General features: G+C 45.0%; 1 protein-coding gene across 1 annotated transcript in view; it reads right to left on the bottom strand.

Annotated features, from left to right (window-relative positions):
• LOC120937586 (protein ELYS-like) overlaps positions 1–21278 on the bottom strand; it is a 104953-nt gene that overhangs the window by 83073 nt on the left and 602 nt on the right. The window contains exons 2-7 of the mRNA XM_040350931.1: positions 13143–13271; positions 11814–12067; positions 8910–9090; positions 6232–6439; positions 3476–3589; positions 1646–1727 (exon numbers count right to left, since the gene is read on the bottom strand). Of these exons, the coding sequence (XP_040206865.1) occupies positions 1646–1727; positions 3476–3589; positions 6232–6439; positions 8910–9090; positions 11814–12067; positions 13143–13263 (960 nt within the window). The 5' untranslated portion in view covers positions 13264–13271. The remainder of the gene's footprint in view (positions 1–1645; positions 1728–3475; positions 3590–6231; positions 6440–8909; positions 9091–11813; positions 12068–13142; positions 13272–21278) is intronic.

Here is a 21278-nt window from a genome sequence, read left to right as displayed (position 1 = left end):
ATAGAGGTTTCTCTTGGAGGCATTTGATCACCTCTTCAGTTTTTATTTGTTAAAAAAAAATGAAATAGTAAAGCGTGCATGTGTAAAATGTATTTATAATTTATAAATAAATTTATAAATTATAAATACATTTTACACATGCACGCTTTACTATTTCATTTTTTTTAACAAATAAAAACTGAAGAGGTGATCAAATGCCTCCAAGAGAAACCTCTATTTGTGGAAAAATTTGGGTACAGTGTTGTATGACTGCGCAAATGTCATTCAAAGTGCGTCAGCGCTGAAAATTGGTTCCATTCAACAAAGGAACCAGGGCAAAATGAGCAGGTCTTGCAACATTAGGCAATGTAGAACAAGCCCCTGAAAGCTAAAGAAGGGTCCCACTGCTTGGTAGCCTCAGCCATTGCTGACAAATAGCTATCAACACTAGAGACTTAGGAGGTCCCACTGGCTCAAATTTTGTCTGCAAGGGTCCAAAAAGTTGACCCTCTTTAGGTGGTTTACCACTTCCACGTGTGATGCCACAAAAAGGAACTAGGATAATGAAAAGGTCCAGAGCTATGAGAAGTAGAAGGTACCTATGAGGGACCCTGAGGGGTCAGGTCATTGTTAACAAGGAACTGGTCCCAACTGCCCATGTAAATCAAGGCGAGGGTTGGGGGTGGATGTTGAGGGCTACCAACCACCACAAAGGGTTCAATAGCATCTGAAGATGTACCTTTCTCGTGAACAAAGAATATAATCCTGGATGGGAGACAAGTTAAGACGCCAAGCTCCCACTTTACAAAAGGGACTGCTGAAGAAAATGCCAAACAGAATGGGTTAGCCAACAGACAAAAAATGGGTGCCTTAAGCACTCAAATGCAAGGTGAGCAAACTATTCAAGAATCTGTTTGGATGTACATGCAGCCACTACCCACTTATAGAAGTAAAGGCACACCTTCATGCAGAAATCCTATCATAGGAATTAGCAGACCTCTGGGCCTGTGCCCTATGGCTCAACATGAAGGTCTACAAGTACTTATTACCAAAGCAGATAACAAAAAAGGTTGGAGAATGATTGACGCGTTTAACCATCTCAGCTCTGGAAGGTTTTACCCCTTTCATTACCAGACCATTTTTTGCTATTTAGCCCCCCGCCCCCTTTTAAAAAAATAAAATAGTAACGGCAGTGATCAGCGACATTGTGGGGCTGTGATAGTGCAGTGGGCAAACTGACACCAACGGACACGGGCATCACCAGCGACACTAATACAGTGATCAATGTCAATACTATACACAATCACTGTACTAATTGCTGGGAAAGGGTTAACATCTAGGGCGATCAAAGGGTTAACTGTGTGCATAAGTGTTAATGTGTTCTGCCTAATACAAAATCAATTCCTTCTTTCTTGGCAATCAAAGGGAACAATCCCTGCAAACACAGGGCTCTGGGCTTTAATTGGACACAAATCAGCAGGTCCCGCCATGAGTCATTGGCCAGGACCTGCTGACAAAATCCTGCTATGTCCAATTCACAGCGGGTGTTGGGACGGGGGTGAGCAGGCGTGCACCCTAAACCCCAGGAAAGGCAAGTAGCCTATGGGACATAACATAAAAGCAGCAAATACTGTACTTTAGCGCATTTTCATATACATTACTGTACCTCATACATAATTTGTCCGGACGCCAAGCATTTTCTGTCCCCAAATGCCAGCTGCAACAAGTGTAGGCTTACATCTTTTCCGCTAAAACAGAAAGTAAACATTTAAAAAAAATACTTAGTATATTTTATAGCTGTCAATGCAAATTAGGAGCAGCCAATAAATTCTACAATAGATCACATTGGTTAGCACTTTCTGGCTCAAATAATAATAAAAAAAAAAGTGGGTGGGGGCAAGAGAAGAAAAACAGCTACCAAAGGGCAATACAGCTTTACCGTGGTCCAGACTATACACAAGTGAAAATTAAGCTGTGCCATTTCAGTGTCCGTGAGCAGCACAGACTCTGGTGTTTGATAGTGAAATTAGAGGGCAGGGCTTTGCACCCAGTGGAGGCAGGGCTTAGAGCAGAACCAAAGTCATTTTAAAACCGATGGGAGCAGGGAGGCTATTATGTCACAAAAGAGACATGGAATGTCTTTTCCGTGATAAAAAAAAAACACCTACCTGGCTGTAGGTCTTCTGTGGCATGTATGAGCAGTTCATCTTGCATCATTGGCACATTCTCTATTGGCCAGGAAGACAGAGTCCTATGCAGGCAGGAGTTACGTCATTCCATGCTGGCCAATACAGATGCCCGAAGACAAGGAACCGAAGAGAAAATACCAGTGTTCTGGCGAGCTGGTCCCTACCATCGATATGGTTCCCGAGCCAACTTAAACCTCAGAGCGGGAACAGCTGTTCATTAGCTGTAGACGCGTTCGCTCCCGATGGCCAATTATACACGCCGCTCTACACAGCAAGGGGTGATTGTGATATTGAGCAGTGTTTTTTTTGATCGGTTATCCAAGCCGCTCTTTACAGCAAGGGGTGGATGTGATACAGCCCCTTGCTGTATAGAGCGGCGTGAATAACCAATCAAAAAAGCACTGCTCAATATCACATCCGCCCCTTGCCGCGTAGAGCAGCGTGTACTAGTGTACAAGCAGGCTTCAGGTAGCGGGAGCGAGGTCGTCTAAGCTGACAACTAGCTGTTGAGGCTCAGAGATTTCCGTGGCCTCCTACTGCGCAGTCGAGGCAGGAACCATATTGATGGAGGAACCAGCTCGACAAGACACCAGGACCCAGATATTTCCCAATCTCTGCAGCCAAGCATCGGGAAATGTCTTCCTGCCTGTGATTAGCACAATGCCGACTTCCTGGCGGGCTCTGCACGTGGACTGTGCAAAGACGCCGGAGCTCATTCTTACTGAAAAGCTTGCTGAACTGACACCAACTGATATGATGGGTTGTTAGCATGTTGCCAGCATTACCTCATGGTGGTTATTGCCCACAACCGACCAATTTTGCAGCATTCTTGCTTTCTGAAGGTACACTTGCAATAAGTTCACACTATAGCGTTTCTGCGGACACGGTAGCCCATTAATTTAAATTGGGCTGCCATGCTTGTGTTTCTTGCAGAAAAAAGGTACATGTGCCTTTTTCAAAATGTGGCCAGCAGAGAAATGTCCCTAAGGTTTCTGCACCTGCACTGCAATTTTAATGCGTGGGGGTACCATTCAAAATTGGTCTAAACCCCACAATCACAAAGGGAAGAAAAAGATCCCCATGTAATACATTTGTGTTGACAGGTTCTCTTTAATGAGACATTGGGGGGTCCAAAAAGAGGTCTCAAAATCATACTGCATTTGTTTTTTCTCTGGCCATACTGCCTGGGGAAAGTGACAGAGACCCGGAAATTATGTTTTACAGGCTGCTTACATGTCACGAATGGACGTCTCTGGTCTCCCTCCTTTACCCAAGGGCACCCGCCATCAACAAACTACTCAAAATACCTCTCAGTGGCCTGAACAGCCCAAAGATAGCAGCAATTCCGGGGGTCATTCTCAGGCTCTTGAAAAGTAACCGCAGACACAGGAACTTTTCCACCTTCAATTTGAACATGGTATCTGTCAAACAAAAAGTGTAAAGCATGACAAATATGCAATACATTACAATAACACACAAAACTAGTTCAAACACACATCTTTGTAGTCCCTCTCAAAACTGTTCTAACCGCATTAAAATCTGTAAAACCAAGAAAACAAAAACCCACATGCTTACCTAGATGGCAGCAGCATCAGTTGGAAGCTGCACCAAGTGCAATCACAAGCACGTCCAATCGCTCAGTTCTCTGGTCCACTACGAGCAGAGAGCGGTAACCATATTACACCGCTTTCTGTTCTACCCCTCCTACGCTTACTGGAGCGCTGGGCTGAGGAGAGTGGGAGCTGCTGCTCAGTGGCATGCCGAGAGGCTGAGCCAGCTGCCGATAAGCCATTTGGGTGGATTCAGACATTGTCGGGATCCCTCAGTTTATAGCGTTTCTTCGCTATAAAATTAGGCTGCCATGCTCGTGTTTCCTGCAGTGCAATGTCAGTTCACTATTGGCCGATTTTGGGTCACGGGAGATTACAAGTGCACTCCTTTCACCCTCGAGAGAAGTAAGGGCAAAAAAGCTATGGCCATACTTAATGTGCTGTAGAGGCTACAAAAGCCCTCATATTTTCAATTTGGAAAATGAGGGCTGGCAAGAATGGGCTGCCTGGGGGGAGCACCTTCAGCAGGCGGGATTGGATGGGAGTCCTTCCAGCGATTGTGGAGGGGAAGAGAGAAGAAAGCTGGCCAGATCAGAACTCAGGGAACATCAATAGCACAGCTTTCATTTCAATTGCTGCATGTTCTCCGCACTCGCTGTCACATACAGCCCCACCTCCTGGTCCCGGGACTTTGACAGATCACCCGTCCAATCCTGAGACATGTATCAAAGTTCCCCGGCCAGGAAGCAAGGCTGTATGCGATGGCGAGAACAAATGGCAATTGAAATGAAAGCTGTTCCAGTGATGTTTCTAGGCAGACTGATAATCTGGCCGGCAATCCTCTTCATCGCCTCCCCTGCACAGGTAGGCTGCATTGGTGGGCAGGGAAAAAGTTGTTAATATTTATTTTTATAACCCAATTCTGCATAAAACCTTTAGCTATCTTTTCATTAGAAAATGTATGAGGGCATGTTTTGGGGCAGGGTAGGGTGGCAAGTAGGGCTGTCAAATTTAAATCGCTGTATCGCGATTCGGGTGTCCCCGATGCATGCGACCGTATTCAATCGATGTTTGGCCCCGCCCCTCCCGGGAGAGCGCTCCGTTCAGACGTTGCCTTGTGTTTGTATAAGGCGCGCTCACTCATGTAACTGCCCAGCCCGCCTCTCCTCTTACGTCTCTCTTCTGAAGTGTCAGCCCCGCCCACTGACCAACGATCAGATCAGTAGAAAGGCGGGAGTGTCCGACTCCAGGAGAGACATGAGAGCATGGTGGAAAGCTGCGGAGCGATCCGCCTCCCGTCCTCAACTCCTCATGTGCAGACTGCCGAGACTGATGCGAAGCAGCAAGAACCCGGGCACCGTGGCTGCAGAGAACACAGTGAGTGGAGCACAGAGGATAGAATCCTCACTGTGTATTGCTTACACACAGCATGGCAAGTTACAGTATGTTTATTTAGAATGATACTTACACAGGCAGCATGTGCTCTGTAATGACCTGTCACAGTGTCAGATTGCTGTTGGGTGCTTACTTTGTTATGGCTGTACTGGGTTAAAGTTTGTAACGCACAGTACAGCCAAAGTCAGAACCCAAAAGCCATTTGACACTGACAGATCCATGACGAACACATGCCGACTGTGCTGCCTGTGTGATTTTCATAATGCTGGTGAAGATGCAGTGAGATGTTGCTTTACACTTGCACTTGGGGGGGGGGGGCAGTAAACATGTGCCCCCCAACCACTTCCCTTTAACCACTTCCTGGTACATTGCTGGATTGTAAGGGTGATATCTTTATCATCGCTACAGCAATGATCAAGATATAATTTTTTAGCCCCAGCGATTCTGCAAAGTAAAAAGTAATCTTAGTGGCTAAGAAGCCCCTAGATTACTTTTACAGTCAGTGGAAGGGGGTTCCACCACCATCATGCCACCACCTTTGCTGGGCTCTCCAATGCAATCGGGTCCTGTGAGCAGCAGCATCCAGTTCCTGGGACACAGTGGGGTTCATTTACTAAAGGCAAATCCACTCCTGTACCACGCCCGCAGTCTCTGATCATCTCCTGTACCACGTCCGCAGTCTCTGATCATCTCCTTTAGTATTTTGGGGGGAGAGCCATGCGCACTTGCGCTGCAATCGTGATGCATCGTGGACTTGATAATCGTAATCGCATCGAATCGTGATACCTGTGAAGATGCGTAGCCCTAGTGGCAAGTAACCCTTGAGGCATGGCTAGTAGCTCAGGACTTGAAATTTTGAGCCCTGAGCTACAATATGAACTAAAATTGCTGTCAGAGTACTGACTAACTAAATCAAAGAAATCATATGACCATGTGAAGTCAGAAGTCAAACTACACGGGGAGCTCATTCATGTATATAAGAAAACTTCAGTCCATTTTACAGTGAATGCTGTTTTAAATGGAGTAAAGCCAAAACAGCAAGGTAATTTGACTCATACTAATCCTGCCAATCCTGCAATCCTGGGGGGGGGGGGGGGGGACAAAAAAGAAAAACTCACTCTCTTCTTAAAGTTTTCATGTTCCATAAGGAAAGATATCCATCAGAAAATCCAACAGCCAGCTGGTTAGTTCTGCTTATAAAGCTGAGGGCAGTTACTGAAGTTCCTGTTGGGGCTAGCAATTGAAGACATAAATGGCGGCGTTCCCTTGATGCTACTTCTCTCAGTTTTGGGATTTCAGCTGGTATCCCACTCATTACTTCCAAGTCTATAAAAAGAAAATTAGATTTTAGGTTACAAGCAAAAAATAAATAAAACAACTTCAACCATATGACAATTTTCAAAATCATTCCTAAAAATTGGAATTTAGTAACTCCGTTAAAGAACAAAATAGCATTTGCTGTAAGTAAGAATGAATCCTTAAGTGTACCCGTATTGACAGCAAATTTGGTAAGGATAGGAAAATCGACCTATTGCCTTGCTTCTCCCATGCCACACATTTGGCCCATCAATGTGATATGCACGGCTTCTCTTACCAATAAATTGGTATGGGAAATGCAAGCTGAAAATAAAAAGGCAGATACTGGAGTTGCCTGCTGTTTCATTGAAGTGATTGACTATTACGTTTTTTAACCAATGCATGTTTAAAGCTGAACTCTGTACTTGCCTTCAGTTGTACAGGCTCCTCTTCTGTACAAAAAGGATACATTCACACCACATGCGGTGGGAACAAGTTGGGCAATTCCACCACAGTCCCACTGCATGACAAAGTGAAATACCTGGTCTACCCATCTGCGGGGGAAAAAACACACACACACACACACACACACACACACACACACACACACACACACACACACACACACACACACACCTTGCCAAGATCAGCACATTATGATCTGGGCCAGGCCATACCGCACACCAGCCACTGCAATGTAATGCAGCAGTTGGTGTGAACATACCCTTGGTCTGATATCACTGCACATTGTCAGCTCTTCACAGTATACATTAGAAACTCAAACAAATCATAATCCACCTAAATTTCCTGGCAGTAGTATATCCAGAATGATCTTTTTTTTTTTATATATGTCATTAGCATGTTGGCAGAATGGCCACAACTGCCGCAGGAGGGACTCACAGATCACTCCAGCATGAGTGCGGTGACATCATACTTGAAGTTTATTGTTTATTTCTTCCAGCCCAGTAACAAGGTCTGTATATAGATCCAGAGTATAACAATGCAGGAGCCTATGCACCTGCGATTCACTGATCACAGCTGAAAGGGCTTTGCAGGCATCAATGCAAACATTTTATTAAATGTACTTTTTTTAAACTCACTGTTGGTATATATTTTTTTCCCCCCACACAAAGTAAGGTCCCCTTTAATATACAATGTCAACAATTAGACATGCACTAGTGCACAACTTACAGTCTAATCTATAAGTTATGGATGCAATGTGTACCATGTATAAAATTATAGTTTAACAGTACGATTTTCAATGGCCACGATTAAATTAACCAAGACATACAAAATTCATATACCTTCCCACAAAAAGGATGCTGCTCTGTTATGACCTTCCAGCTCCAGCAAAACTCCTAAATAACTGGTCAGGTGTTGTTTAACAGGGGAGAACAAGAATAGAAAGCACGCCGCACACCAGTAGCTCATCGGGCAAAGAGATATGCGACTCCCAGGCCACGCTCTGAGACGTTTTGCCCCACCCACCTGGGCTTAAATTGCAGTAGGATTAAGCCTTGTAGACGAGGCAAAACGTGTTAGTGTGGCTTAGGAGGAGTCCAAGGGCAAGGCTCTTCACATCTCTGATGAGATGGCAGTGTCCTTTCTGTTCTTGGATGCTTAATCCAGAAATCAGTAAAGCATATAACAGCCTGCACCCACACACAGACACCGGACTGGTTTATTATTGGTACACCTCAAGCAGCACTACAAGTTGCTATATGATATCGCGAGTTAACAGGGTGGGAGCCAACCGCAGCACAAGTGTGAAGTCTGAGACTACACAGACATAAGAGATGAATAGCAGCTACCTGTATGTTCCAATGTGAAAGCTGCATAAACTAAACCTGTCAGAAGTGATCCATGTTAACTGCCATTGCCAATACTTTTCTGAAGCAGACAGTTATCCTGAAGCTATCTTCACAGGTCTCTTATAAGATTTACATATGGATTTTTTTTTTTTTGCAGAACATATGGAATTATTAAAGTGGTTCTAAAAGGCTGAAGTTTTTTTTACCTTCACAAAATAAAAAAAACCTTCATCGTGCAAGCTTCCCTCTCCTCCAAATACTTACCTGAGCCAGCAATGTGCACGAAAGTAGCAGCTTTCCTGGTTCTCTTCCTCCTCACTGGCCAAGACACAGCTGTGAATCACATCCATCGAGTATGAAGCAGGGCCGAGCTCTGCTGCGTCTTAGACACAGAGGCAGCTCGGGGGCGAGCATGCACGATTGCCCCCAGAGCCAGCAGCTTGCTATGGAGGCACTCAGGGAGGGGCCTGGAGTGCCAGGCGGAGACCAGAAAAGCAGAAAATCTGGGCAGCTCTGTGCAAAACCATTACACAGAGCAGGCAAGTAGAACATGTTTGTAAAAATTTTAATTAAAAGGCTGAAGTTTTACAAACCCTTTAAATCTTAACATTATACAATAGTGCAATACAAAGTATGGAAAGTAAATATAACATTTAGGGGAGGGGACAACATTTTTTAATAAAGTGTACCTGATGCTTCCAGTTCATCTTGATTGCCCGATACATCATCTAAGCATAAATCAATAAGAAGAACATGGCCAACATCTGTGACCACTGCAGCAACGCCAAAGAACCACCTCAAACTTTGATGTAAATGTTGAGTGCTTGCGCTAGCTCCACCATGATTGATTATAGGTTCAACAGAAGTTACCTAAGTTTGCATTGAAAACAAAAAGGGGAAGTGGAATGTTAGTCATAAAACCCCTTTGCAAAATATATTGTTATATCTTAGATATAGCAGCCCTATGTAAAAAAAAAAAAAAAAAAAAAAAAAAAAACACGTCTGCTGACATTTTAGCCAATTACAGCCTGATTCCTAATACAAAAACCATAAAACACTGACAAAAAGTGCCAACTCTTCAGTCGACTACAAACATTTTTGTCCTCAAAATTTCCAAACATGTACTGAGGTGAAAGCTCCTTAGTAGATACAGTTTACATTAAAACCCTGATAGAAACTATAAACATTCAAACCCGTACTACCTAAAATGAAAGGTTTTGTATTCAGTGCCCTTAGATTAGGGGTGCAACGGATCGTCACCGATCCGTGATCCGAACGGGTCACGGATCGTCACAGATCCGTGATCCGAACGGGTCACCCCGTTCGGATCGGCGCGGAGCGCTCCGGAGCCTTGGCCATAGGAAAGTCCCCAGCTTCGGCCTAGCTCCGGAGCGGCGGCCATCTTGCTCCACCCCAACCAATCACAGATCGGCAATAACAAATAACAGCTCAAAGCTATTAACATTCAGTTCATGCAAGCATCACAAGATACACTGTATCTACAATTATAGACTGCCTTTAGATGACATATAGGCTAATTAAAAGAGTGAGCCGTTAATGTTTCATTTACAGTTCAATATACATGCTAATGTGTTAACTCCCTATAGCTATGCATGTTTGCTTTACCATCTGTCAAAATTCAGCAACTCCCCCTAGTCTCTGAAATATAAACTGCAATTTCTACACACTGACTACAAAAATGACAAAGAGGGTTTTGCTTTGCAATAGTATGTTGCTTCAAAATACGTCTACACATGTTCACTCAGGTTTTTGTTCTGGTTTATTGAAAATCTAGATTATATCAATTTAGCGGAATATTATCTTTTACGCAAGTGTTGGTGATTGCCAAGTTGTAGACTGAAGGTATCTGCGGAGTCCAATTCTGGCATATTTAACTGTTTAAACAACAAACACTTTTTTAGTTTTTAAAGCGGGGGTTCACCCTTAGAGGGCACTTTTCCCCCTTAGATTCCTGCTCGTTATTACTAGGGGAATCGGCTATTTATTTTAAAATATGTGCAGTACTTACCCGTTTACGAGACGCATCCTCTCCGTCGCTTCCGGAATGGGCGGTCCTTCTTGATTGACAGGTTTCCGAGAGGCTTCCGACGGTCGCATCCATCGCGTCACGATTTTCCGAAAGAAGCCGAACGTCGGTGCGCAGGCGCAGTATAGAGCCGCACCGACGTTCGGCTTCTTTCGGCTACGAGTGACGCGATGGATGCGACCGTCGGAAGCCTCTCGGAAGAATGTCAATCAAGAAGGAACGCCCGCTCCCGAAGACCCATACCCGGAAGCGACGGAAGAAGATGCAGCTCGAAAACGGGTAAGTACTGCTCATATTTTAATATAAATAGCCGATTCCCCTAGACCGAACGAGCAGGAAGCTAAGGGGAGATTTTTTTTTTTTTTTTTTAAATGGGTGAACTCCCGCTTTAACATTGCACTGTCATATTTTAACAATTATAATAATATGGGTATTAAAAACCATCAGCTGCCCGGATTGGCTGGCTGTCTTGGCGGCGCTCTGGGAATCAGGATGAACGTGTGGAGCTTGAGGGGGGAACAGTGAGCACCGCTATGAAGGACGGGGACTCAGTGTTCTTTACTAGTGTGGGGGCAATGTTGGACTGGTCTGGAACAGTGATGGTGACGAATAGGAGGACAATGGTGGACATTACAGTGACGAGTGGGGGGGCAATGGTGGACATTACCATATAGAGCCATTGGCCCAGCTAGAGCGCAGACTTGAATCTGACTTTTTTTCATAAATCATTTTTTTTTTTTTTTGCTGAACCGAAAATGATCCGATCCGTGACTCCTGATCCGAGGATCGATCCGTGCCGTGAGTTTTTTGATCCGTTGCACCCCTACCTTAGATTATTAGATTTGCCCCATTTTCCACCTTCTGTCCTCACTCCCATCTTTGTTTGGAGTATTATTGAAAGTGCCAATAGACCCAAGAGGGTCTTCCTTTGAGGTGAGTAGGCATTGCACACTGAGGTGGTGGTGATTATCTGTCAGCACATATTCGCTGCAGAGACTGTTACGGAGCGCTTTTATTCACTTTTTTTCCCCAGCATTCAAGAGTTTTATATACTTATATATGTTGTGCATGTCGACTTTTTGTACATATTTTTATACGATCGTCGTTTATTATGAATCATTTATAGTTTAGCGTATCGTTTTATTAATTTTATATGTGGTGCCAAAAAGTTATATTTTTATTCGTTTCGGCAATTGGGTAATCTTAATTTAATTATTAACTTCTTTAGAACATGCAACTCCATTTACATTCCCAGCACACCTTGGTGCTAGAATAAATTAACACCGGTGAGCATGCACACAAGTTACATAATTTATATTCCCCCACTGGGTAAATAAAACGGCCAAAGGCCCAGAACAAGTCAGTGCCAGTGAGGGAGCTTGCGAACGCTGCATTGCTGGAATGAAGCAGAGTACTTGTGGACTTTACTTCCACTTTAATAACCTCAGCAGGGCTATAGAACATAGCTTGTAAAGAAAACTAAGATCATGCATGCGATAAATGAACACATTTAAAGTACATTAAAAAACAAACATTAAGTACATACCAAACCGGGAAGTACAACAGCTTTAACTACTCTTGAAATGCTAACATCATATAGGCAGAGAACACTGCTTTCGGCTTCAATTAGTCCCACAAGTAATCCAGTCCTCTTCTGCCATGAAAACTCTTTGACAGTCACAACAGTAGGCGGTCGTTCAGTCACTCCGCTAAAATGATAGGCAGAAAGCCTTTCACCTGTTAAAGCATTAACAACTTCCAGCTGAGGTCCACAAGCCAGCCAAGCTAGTCCAGCTTTACCTTTAAAAACATGAGAAAGAAATGACCAAAAATGTAAACAGAGATGTGTCACAAGGAAAGCATTCCTGCAGCTCTTAAACTGGGTAATCTGCACCTAAAGGGCAACTCCTCTTTTGAGGTAAATAGAAATAGCAAATAAATATTGCATATACAATAGCTACCCAAGCCATACTGAAAGGGAATGCTATTAAAAAGTAAACACATGTAATGCTGGGTATATGTTTAAAAGGAGAAGTACAGCCAAAGCTCTCTTGGATGTACTTCTAGAGATCACAGGAGTGCAGTTCGCACTGCACTCCCATGACCTGTTTTCAGCCTCCCAAGTCAGTACTGAATTAAATTAAAGTGTTTGTAACCCTAAAAAAAAAAAAAAAAATCCTGTTACTTTAAAGCAGGATATACAGCATAGTGCTTCTGCAGTGTCATTTGTCCCTCTCTATGCAAAATACCTGGTTGATCCTGCCTGTTCCCTGTGTGTCCCCCCCACCTTGTGTGCTGACCATGGCTGCTGATGCATGATACTGCAGTCAGTTTACCTCCCTCTGGGGGTGTCTCTCCTCCCCTCCTGCCCCCTTGGCTGTAAAATTACCACTTCCAAATACTGGAAGTCCCTGTTACAGAAAGATATACTATGCAGGATCGGTTTTAAAAATTATGCAGCAAAATGCCTTATTTCAAGCGCCGCTGTGCGCTTACGTGACCTCCCGCTGCACACCTCCCAGCTGCCATCAATGGGGAAATGGCATCCCCTCCCACTGTAGTCCTCAGATCGGGAAAGGTGAGCGCTAGGATGTCACACAAGCAAACAGCGGAGCTCTGAAACCAGGTATTTTGCTGGATCATTTAAAAACAGATACTGCAAAGTACATCTTTCTGTAGGAGGGGATGCCTGGATTTGAGATTAGTGACTTTACAACCACTGTAAAGGATTACATTATATATATATATATATATACATACATACATACATACATACATACATACATACATACATACATACATACATACATACATACATACATACATACATACATACATACACACAGTAGAACTCCCAGAAAGATGTTAAACATACCTGTTGCAAATTTTGCCCGAAGAACAGAATCCAACTGTATATCATCTTCCTGAAGTGCTTTTATAGTTGCATCAGGAAATTGCAGTAACTCGCTTGTTACTTGGGCAGACAAATTTTGCATCTTTTTGCCTACAAATCACAAGATTGTAAAAGATCAGCTGTAATCTATGAGCGATACGTTACATCACTTATAGGCTGGTCAGAAAATTCCCCTCCCGAGTGCCGGTATGTGAAGAAAAAAATAACACTTTAGCACTGCTGCGAGTAATGAGAGGCATGCTGGACCTTCTATTCACACCACAAGGCACCCCCGGAAGCGTGGTGCAGCAAGCTGCAATAAAATTCAGACATGCTGCAATTTATGGCAGCATACAGGACAGGATCGCAACACAATGCTGCTGTACAGTGACATGAATCAATTCAATAATATTCGTAAATTAAAAAAAGGGAACTGTGTGATGTGCTGAAAAATTCTGCCCCCCCCCAATGCTTTATAGCAGTGATAAGCAATTAGCGGACCTCCAGCTGTTGCAGAACTACAAGTCCCATGAGGCACAGCAAGACTCTGACAGCCACAAGAATGACACCCAGAGGCAGAGGCATGATGGGAGTTGTAGTTTTGCAACAGCTGGAGGTCCGCTAATTGCATATCCCTGCTTTATAGCATACCTTTACTTCTCAGTGCCTTCTTTGATGCCTTAATTGTCAGTGCATTTCAATGGGCAGGTGCGTTTTTTTTTAACTGACCAAACATGCAGCATTTTTAACACTGCTTCAAAAAAGGTGCAGATAATGGACGACAATAAATTCACGATACTAAAAAGTCAAACATAATATATAATTATTTTTTTAACCGCAAGTTTCGGTCAAGTGCATTTTTGGTTTTGGCACCAGAATTTTAATTTTAGTGCACCACTTGATGGGTAGAATAAGCTGAAAACACAGAATTTCAGCCAGTTCCTTATGAACCAGAGAAAAGTCAATCACTGGGTTGCCCTATCAGCATCACTCCGCCCAACATCCTTTACCACTTCTCCATATGAACATATACATCCTCATCAGGAAGTGGTTATACCAGGTTTGTGGTTGCAGCCATAATCATAATCAAGATTTTCATATCAAAATTAAGACGGCAATGGGCTTTCATGCAAAAGTGATCCAAGTGGCTCTACAGCTGCCCAATCACTTTTACAGGGCACCAAAGGGCCCTAGGTTCTACCTTGCCATTAAGGAGCCCAAAAAATGCCACAACCTGCCTAGCCAGGTGAGTACAGAGAAGGAACATTTATTCCTCCCCTTCCACTGTGACAAATAAAACCGGAAGCAACAAGGATTTTGTCACTTCCAGTAAGGCCCCTTTCACACTGGGGCGGGAGGTGCAGTGGCGGTAAAGCGCTGCTATTTTTAGTGGCGCTTTGCCACTAAGTTCACGGCGCTATAAGCCGATAGCGGGCGTTTTTAGCCCCCGCTAGCGGCCGAGAAAGGGTTAAAACTGCCCACAATGCACCTCTGCAGAGGCGCATTGCCGGTGGTATAGCCGCCCTGTCCCATTGATTTCAATGGGCGGGGGCGGTGAAGGAGCTGTATACACACTGCTCCTTCACTCGCCACTCCTTTTCCCATCCTGCTAGCGCACCACTCCAGTGTGAAAGCCCTCGTTCATGCCTTGTGATTTAATTACAGGTATATATAAAGCCCTGTCAATTTACGCAGCGTTTTACACGTTTTGTATATTTACATCAGTCCCTGCACTCAAGGTACCCAAATCACACACAATAATATATACGTTATAGAATTTTTTTTGCAGAAAATGCCGATTGCTGGCTGAACAGCGCCTGCATCTAACTGCAGCTCTCCAAATTTATCCCAACACCACTGAGCTTAGCCGCTGCTGGGATGAGAGCAGTGGCGTAGCGTGGGTTGTCAGCGCCCGGGGCAAGGTAAGTAATTTGCGCCCCCCTAATCCGCTGACTTTTCGCACGCCCCGAGTACATTCCCTTCCTACAATAGTACTGACCTGCCCGATTCCTATACTGACCAATACACTATACACTGACCTATCTTATTCCTATACTGACCCTTACACTAACCCACCTGATCAACCACTACACTACACACTGACCTACCCGATTCCCCACAGACTGCTACACAATACACACTGACCGCTAACACAATAAACTACCCACTGACCGCTACACAATACACACACTGACCACTACAGCATTGGTGCATTTTACTATAGAGGCATTGGTGGACTACAAGGTCCAGCATTTTACTATAGGAGGCTTTGGTGGACTACAAGGCCCAGCATTTTACTTTAGGAGGCATTGGTGGACTACAAGGCCCAGCAGCTGGGTCTTGTAGGCCACCAATGCCTCAAAGTAAAATGCTGGGCCTTGTAGTCCACCAATGCCTCCTAAAGTAAAATGCTGGGCCTTGTAGGCCACCAAAGCCTCCTATAGTAAAATTCTGGGTCCCAGCATTTTACTATAGGAGGCACTGGTGAACTACAAGGCCCAGCATTTTACTATAGGAGGCATTGGTGGACTACAAGGCCCAACAGCTGGGCCTTGTAGGCCACCAAAGCCTCCTAAAGTAAAATGCTGGGCCTTGTAGTCCACCAAAGCCATCCTAAAGCAAAATGCTGGGCAGTGGGCACATGGACTTTCCGGCTGCTCCCTCCCTAGTCTGCCCCGGTGGGGGGAGTCCCAGCCTCAGCCTGTAGCAGAGGCAGAGTGTGCGCTGGGACAGGCAGCCTGTCCCAGTGCACACTCTGCCTCTGCTAAACCATTCTCCCCCACCCGGCATCACGTCCCAGTGACACTTACTTGGCTGAGCGGGAGACCGGGAGTACCTGCAGGCGCGGCCAGACTGAAGAGCGCGTCGCCATCTTGGAGCCTCCGCAGCGTGCGCGCGGTGTTATGCCAAACAGGGCATCCCCTGCATCCTTCCAGGCGTGCCCGTGCCGGCCGCTGGGGGGGGATCTGTGCGCTCAGTGGAAGAGCCCCTCACTCGGCGGCGGCGCTCACTATAAAAGCAGCAGAGCTGCCGGTCGCCGGCGCCCCCCCCTCAGCTCTGCGCCCGGGGCAGACACACCCCCTGCCCCCCCGGTTGTTACGCCACTGGATGAGAGGAAGGAGCATGTACACTGCACATGAATCCATTTTGAACCAGCAAGCCTGCTCACTCCTGCAATGGTGGCGAGCACCCAACATCTGCCAGGTTCTTAAAATAAGCCAGACACAGGAATAGAAACAGATAGGTAGATTCACGTACAGATGCCTAAACTTGCGGCGGCGTAGCTCAGCGTGTTTAGGCTACGCCGCCGTAAGTTAGCTAGGCAAGTACATTATTCACAATGTACTTGCCTGCTATGTTACGGCGGCGTAGCCTAAAGCGGGCGGGCGAAAGGGCGCCGAATAAGGCTTGACCTTACGTTTGACGTTTTTTTTTACTGCGCATGCGCCAGGCGCCTACAATTCCCAGTGTGCATTGCGGCCAAGTACGCCGTACGGGCCTATTGATTTTGACGTGGACGTAAATCGCTATTCGCGGACAACTTACGCAAACGACGTAAAAATTTCAAATCTTGAAGCGGGAACGGAGGCCATACTTTAACATTGCTATTCCATCTAATAGATGGAATAACTTTAGGCCTGATAATGGCTTACGGAAAGGGCGTAAATGTACTGCGGCGGCCGGGCGTACGTTCGTGAATCGGCGTATCTACTAATTTACATATTCTACGCCGACCACAGTGGAAGCGCCACCTAGCGGCCATCCGAAATATTGCAACCTAAGATAGGACAGCGCAAGCCGTCGTATCTTAGATATGTTTAAGCGTATCTCTGTTTGAGCATACACTTAAACATAAGTCGGCGTAGATTCTGAGTTAGGTCGGCTTATCTACTGATACAAAGAGGAAGTAACACCCATCAGGGTTTACTTCCTCTTGAAGGCTGGCATGTGTAGTCTTGATCCATTAGAAGAGCTACTGTAGCTCAAATTGCTGTCAAAGATAAAATTGGTTGTAAACCCTTACATATACTCAGCCGATACAGAGGTGAAACAAATGCTCATACATAAGTTATACCTGTTTATCTACAGCCTTCTCCATCAATTCAAAGCACAAAATTAATAAAGCTTTTCTGAGAGGGGGGGGGGGCAGAGAGCTGAAATTACATACTGCAGTGAGAAGAGGCGCCTGAAAGCTCTGATTGAATGGACATTCCCCTTCACACAGGAACAGAGCCCTTAACGTCACCTTTTTCTCTTGGCATCAGGAGAACAAAGCAGATATGACATTTATGACACCTTTAAATGAGACAAGTACACACTATAGAGAGATATGCTTTGTTAATTTTTCATATTCGAGGTTTACAACTACTTAAATGCTGGTTCTGATAGAAAGGTGGCAGTTTGCTGTGTATGGGGGCCCGAGTAGCTGCAAGCTGGGCAGGATGTCCATGCTGAACAATAGGCACGTGGGCATCGGAACTAGACCATAGAGCAGTGGAATAAGGTGGCCTTGTCTGATGAATTAGGTTCTCTTCTACATTTTGTGAGGGCTGGATGTATGCACATCACTTACCTTGGGAACGAAGATGGCACCAGGATGCGGTATTAGACAAAGGCAAGCTGGTAGAGGCAGTGTGATGCTTTGGGCAATGTTCTGCTGGCAAACCTTGATCCTGCCACTGATGTGGATGTTACTTGGACACATACAACCTAGCTAAACATTGTTGCTGAAATGTGCAAAATGCAAAAACCTACAGCAAAAAGCACTGCAGAAACTGATCAAAAGCAAACTGCATAGGTGTGAGCCGAGCCTCATGTTGACTATAAATACGTATCGATTTTCGGACAAGAATATTCAAACGAAAAATCTTTGTACATTCGCTGAACGAAAGAATGTGAAAATTCCTTTTACCAAGAAGTTTTCTAGTCTGCTCCTTCGAATTTTCCTGTCACTGGTCGAAGAGAACGCCAATTTGACCCCACCAACAATTAGAAAATCAAAACGAACGTTCTTAAAATTATTATTTTTTTGAAGGAAGACTTTTTCTTTAACCACATCAATACTGGGCACTTTCGCCCCGCCTTGCTCCCCAGGCCAATTTTCAGCGCCATGACAATTGTGCGGTCATGTTTGAACACAAATGACATTTTTATAATTTTGTTCGCACAAATAGAGCTTTCTTTTGGTGGTATTTATTCACGACTCCATATTTTTTTTTTTTTTTGCAATAAGCGAAAAAACAGCAGAAATTCTGGAAAAAAAATATATTTTCTTTATTCTATTTTAAAAGAAATCCAATAAAATCATATTTTGTCATAAATTTAAGCCAAAATGTATTCTGCTATGTGTCTTTGGTAAACAAAAATCACATTAAGTGTATAATAAATTGGTTTGTGCGATCATGGACATATGTACGCAAATGATCATGTACAGATGTGCGCAGGTAATCACGGACATGTGCAGATAATCATTGGGACATTGTGTTTTACTAGGCTGGTGACCTGTGTTAAAAAAACAGCTCATACACATCGATTACCAGCCGGCTGCAGCGACCCACTCTCCTCACTGAGAACTAATGTGTAAAGAGAGACGATCACCTAGCAACCAGCTCTGTTTACATCACATGACAGCTGTGATTGGACATGCCTGTCATGAAATTAGGAGGGCCAATCACAGAGCCCTCCTGCCGATCTGAGATGCACAGTGTCTGGGTGACAGGAGCGCATCGGGTTCGTGACAGCGCGTGCTCGTGCGCACGATACCCCTCCTTCTGAGGAACGTTCCTGAACGTCCACTCAGAGCACCCACCCGGCCGTACATATGCAGTGGCTGGGTGGGAAGTAGTTAAATAAAAGTCTGATATTTACCAGATTCAACCTCTAACCATTGATACAGTACATCTCTTCTGTGTGTTATTCTCAGACTGGATTAGAAATTTTGCTCCCTAACCATATAGTTGGTTATTTAGATTTGCAACAATTACTGCACAACCCAATACGCTACATATGCTGCTGACACTACAATTAAATTGTGTAAGAGAATGTGGGATAAAGTTCAGCGCTATATAATTAGCGCTACATAGAGATGTTTAAGGATACATTTTTATACTTTACACATTAACTAAATTATACACCACACATAAGGTTATTAATCGAAAATAATCGGCGAACTAACCGATTATGAAAATAATCGTTGATTGCAGTCCTATGGCCAGGTAACTGGTAGAGCACAGTCTAGGCTTGCTGACCCGCCATCCCAGAGCCTCAGATCAAAATGTAAAGGGACCACTTGTAAAGTTGGAGCTGTAGTAGGTATCAAGAGCCACATAATCTAATGCCACCTCTGTAGCACTGGCTCCTATCCCATGCAGTGATACCAACTGCACTCCACCTCTTATCCCAGCTAACAGTCTCCAGAGTAGTGCCAGCAGCAGGAAAGAAGAGATCTTCAGGTCAGTGTGAAGCAATAACACTGTGCATAATAGTATTGGGCTGCTTTCACACGGATGTGCTGCAGTTTACCCACAGCCCGGGTGCAGTGTACCTGCAACTTTTCTGCAGGTTTGCTGCACTTAACTATGGGCTTCAATTATATCCTGTGACGGGTTTAGTGCACTTTCTGAATGCAAGAGTTTGGGTGTGCATTCAGAAAGTGCACCACACATGCAGGATAAAGATATAAGAGAAGTCTATGGCAAAGCTAAATCAGGGCAGTCGTGAAAGCACTGCACCCGCCATCCAGGTAAACCACAGCAGTGTGAAAGCAGCCTTTTAGGGGACTGAGTACAGTGAAGTTTAATTTAGGTTTCTAATTTGGAAGGGGGGGGGGGGGGGTAAAACCCTGTTGTTAAGACATGTTTTTATCCACCCCTGCCCCAACTGCACCCTCTTCAGCTGGGGTGGCCAGGGGTTACACATGTCACAGCAGAAGTTGTACACCATGTCATGGTTAGATCATGACCCATTCGTGTGAACGAGGCCGCTCTGCAAATACCCTGTACCATTGTACAGTACAGAAAACAAGGAATTAAAGGCAGCAGCATTGTGTTGCTTTCTCGCCACCTGCTTTAACCCCTTGGACCCTGCAGAAGCATGCAGTTGCGGGGTGCTTGCAGAGTGGCCCCATTTACTTAAATGGGTCGCGTTTGGCAGGTGGCAGCACCCACCAAAAGCAACAGGGGGTTTAATACCTGCTGCGGCACGAGCACACCTTTGGCTGCTTCTTCTGTAGCTAAAGGCGGTAGAGATTGTGGGTGGTGAATACTTTGTAGGGTTTTACCACCCCCCAACTTTGTGTTGAACAACTCCTAAGGTGTCGCTGCAAAACGCAACTAAGGGCTCATTCACAAGTGCAGCAGGCACTGCTGCTCCTCTGAAAAGCGATCAGAGTGCGTTTGACAGGTGGTGAGGAGGGGGATCTGTTGCCTCCTCACCACCTGATTTAAACTCATGATTGCCGTGCAATGCACGCGATTGTGATGTGGCAGTACGACAATTAGAGGCTTTAAATTAGGTGTGAGCAGGGGACACTGTGCCTGGTGATCTTTGGACTTGTCCCATGTTGTTCGGGTAAATCTCCTCCTCTTTAAGGTTGCCTACACCCGCAGCACAGCATTTATAGGATATGCTGGAAAAATGGGTGCAGGTTTAAGCCCTCTTTCACACAGATGGACTCCGTCGCTACGGAGTGCGCCGGCTCAGCGGGTGATCTCTCCGCTGATCTCTGCTCACTGAGCAGGGAGGGGCTTGTGCAGTGCCGCTGTCTCCTATGGGGAGATCTGATGAAAACAGACAGCATGTCCATTTTCATCAGATCTCACCCGAAAAGGACGGATGGGGACGCATCACCATCCGTCCGATCGGATGTCAGCGGACATGTCTCCGCTGACATCCGATGGCATGGAGCAGCCGTTCAGGTCTGCCGTCAAAACTGACAGGCGGACCTGAACGGTCCAATCGTGTGAAAGGGGCTTAAGGGATCTGCTATTGACAGCTTGGTGCCAGATACCACAGCACACACACAGGAAAAGGAGGGAACCTAGACCACATTAGGTGGGTGGTCATAATGTTATGGCTGATCGGTGAATCTGCAAAGATTGCATGGAGTTGAGCTGCACA

This window comes from Rana temporaria, chromosome 4 (genome assembly GCF_905171775.1).
Source record: "Rana temporaria chromosome 4, aRanTem1.1, whole genome shotgun sequence".
In the NCBI taxonomy this organism is placed as follows: Eukaryota; Metazoa; Chordata; class Amphibia; order Anura; family Ranidae; genus Rana; species Rana temporaria.
Note: the sequence above shows the minus strand (reverse complement) of the source record. Positions and strands in the feature narration are given on the sequence as shown.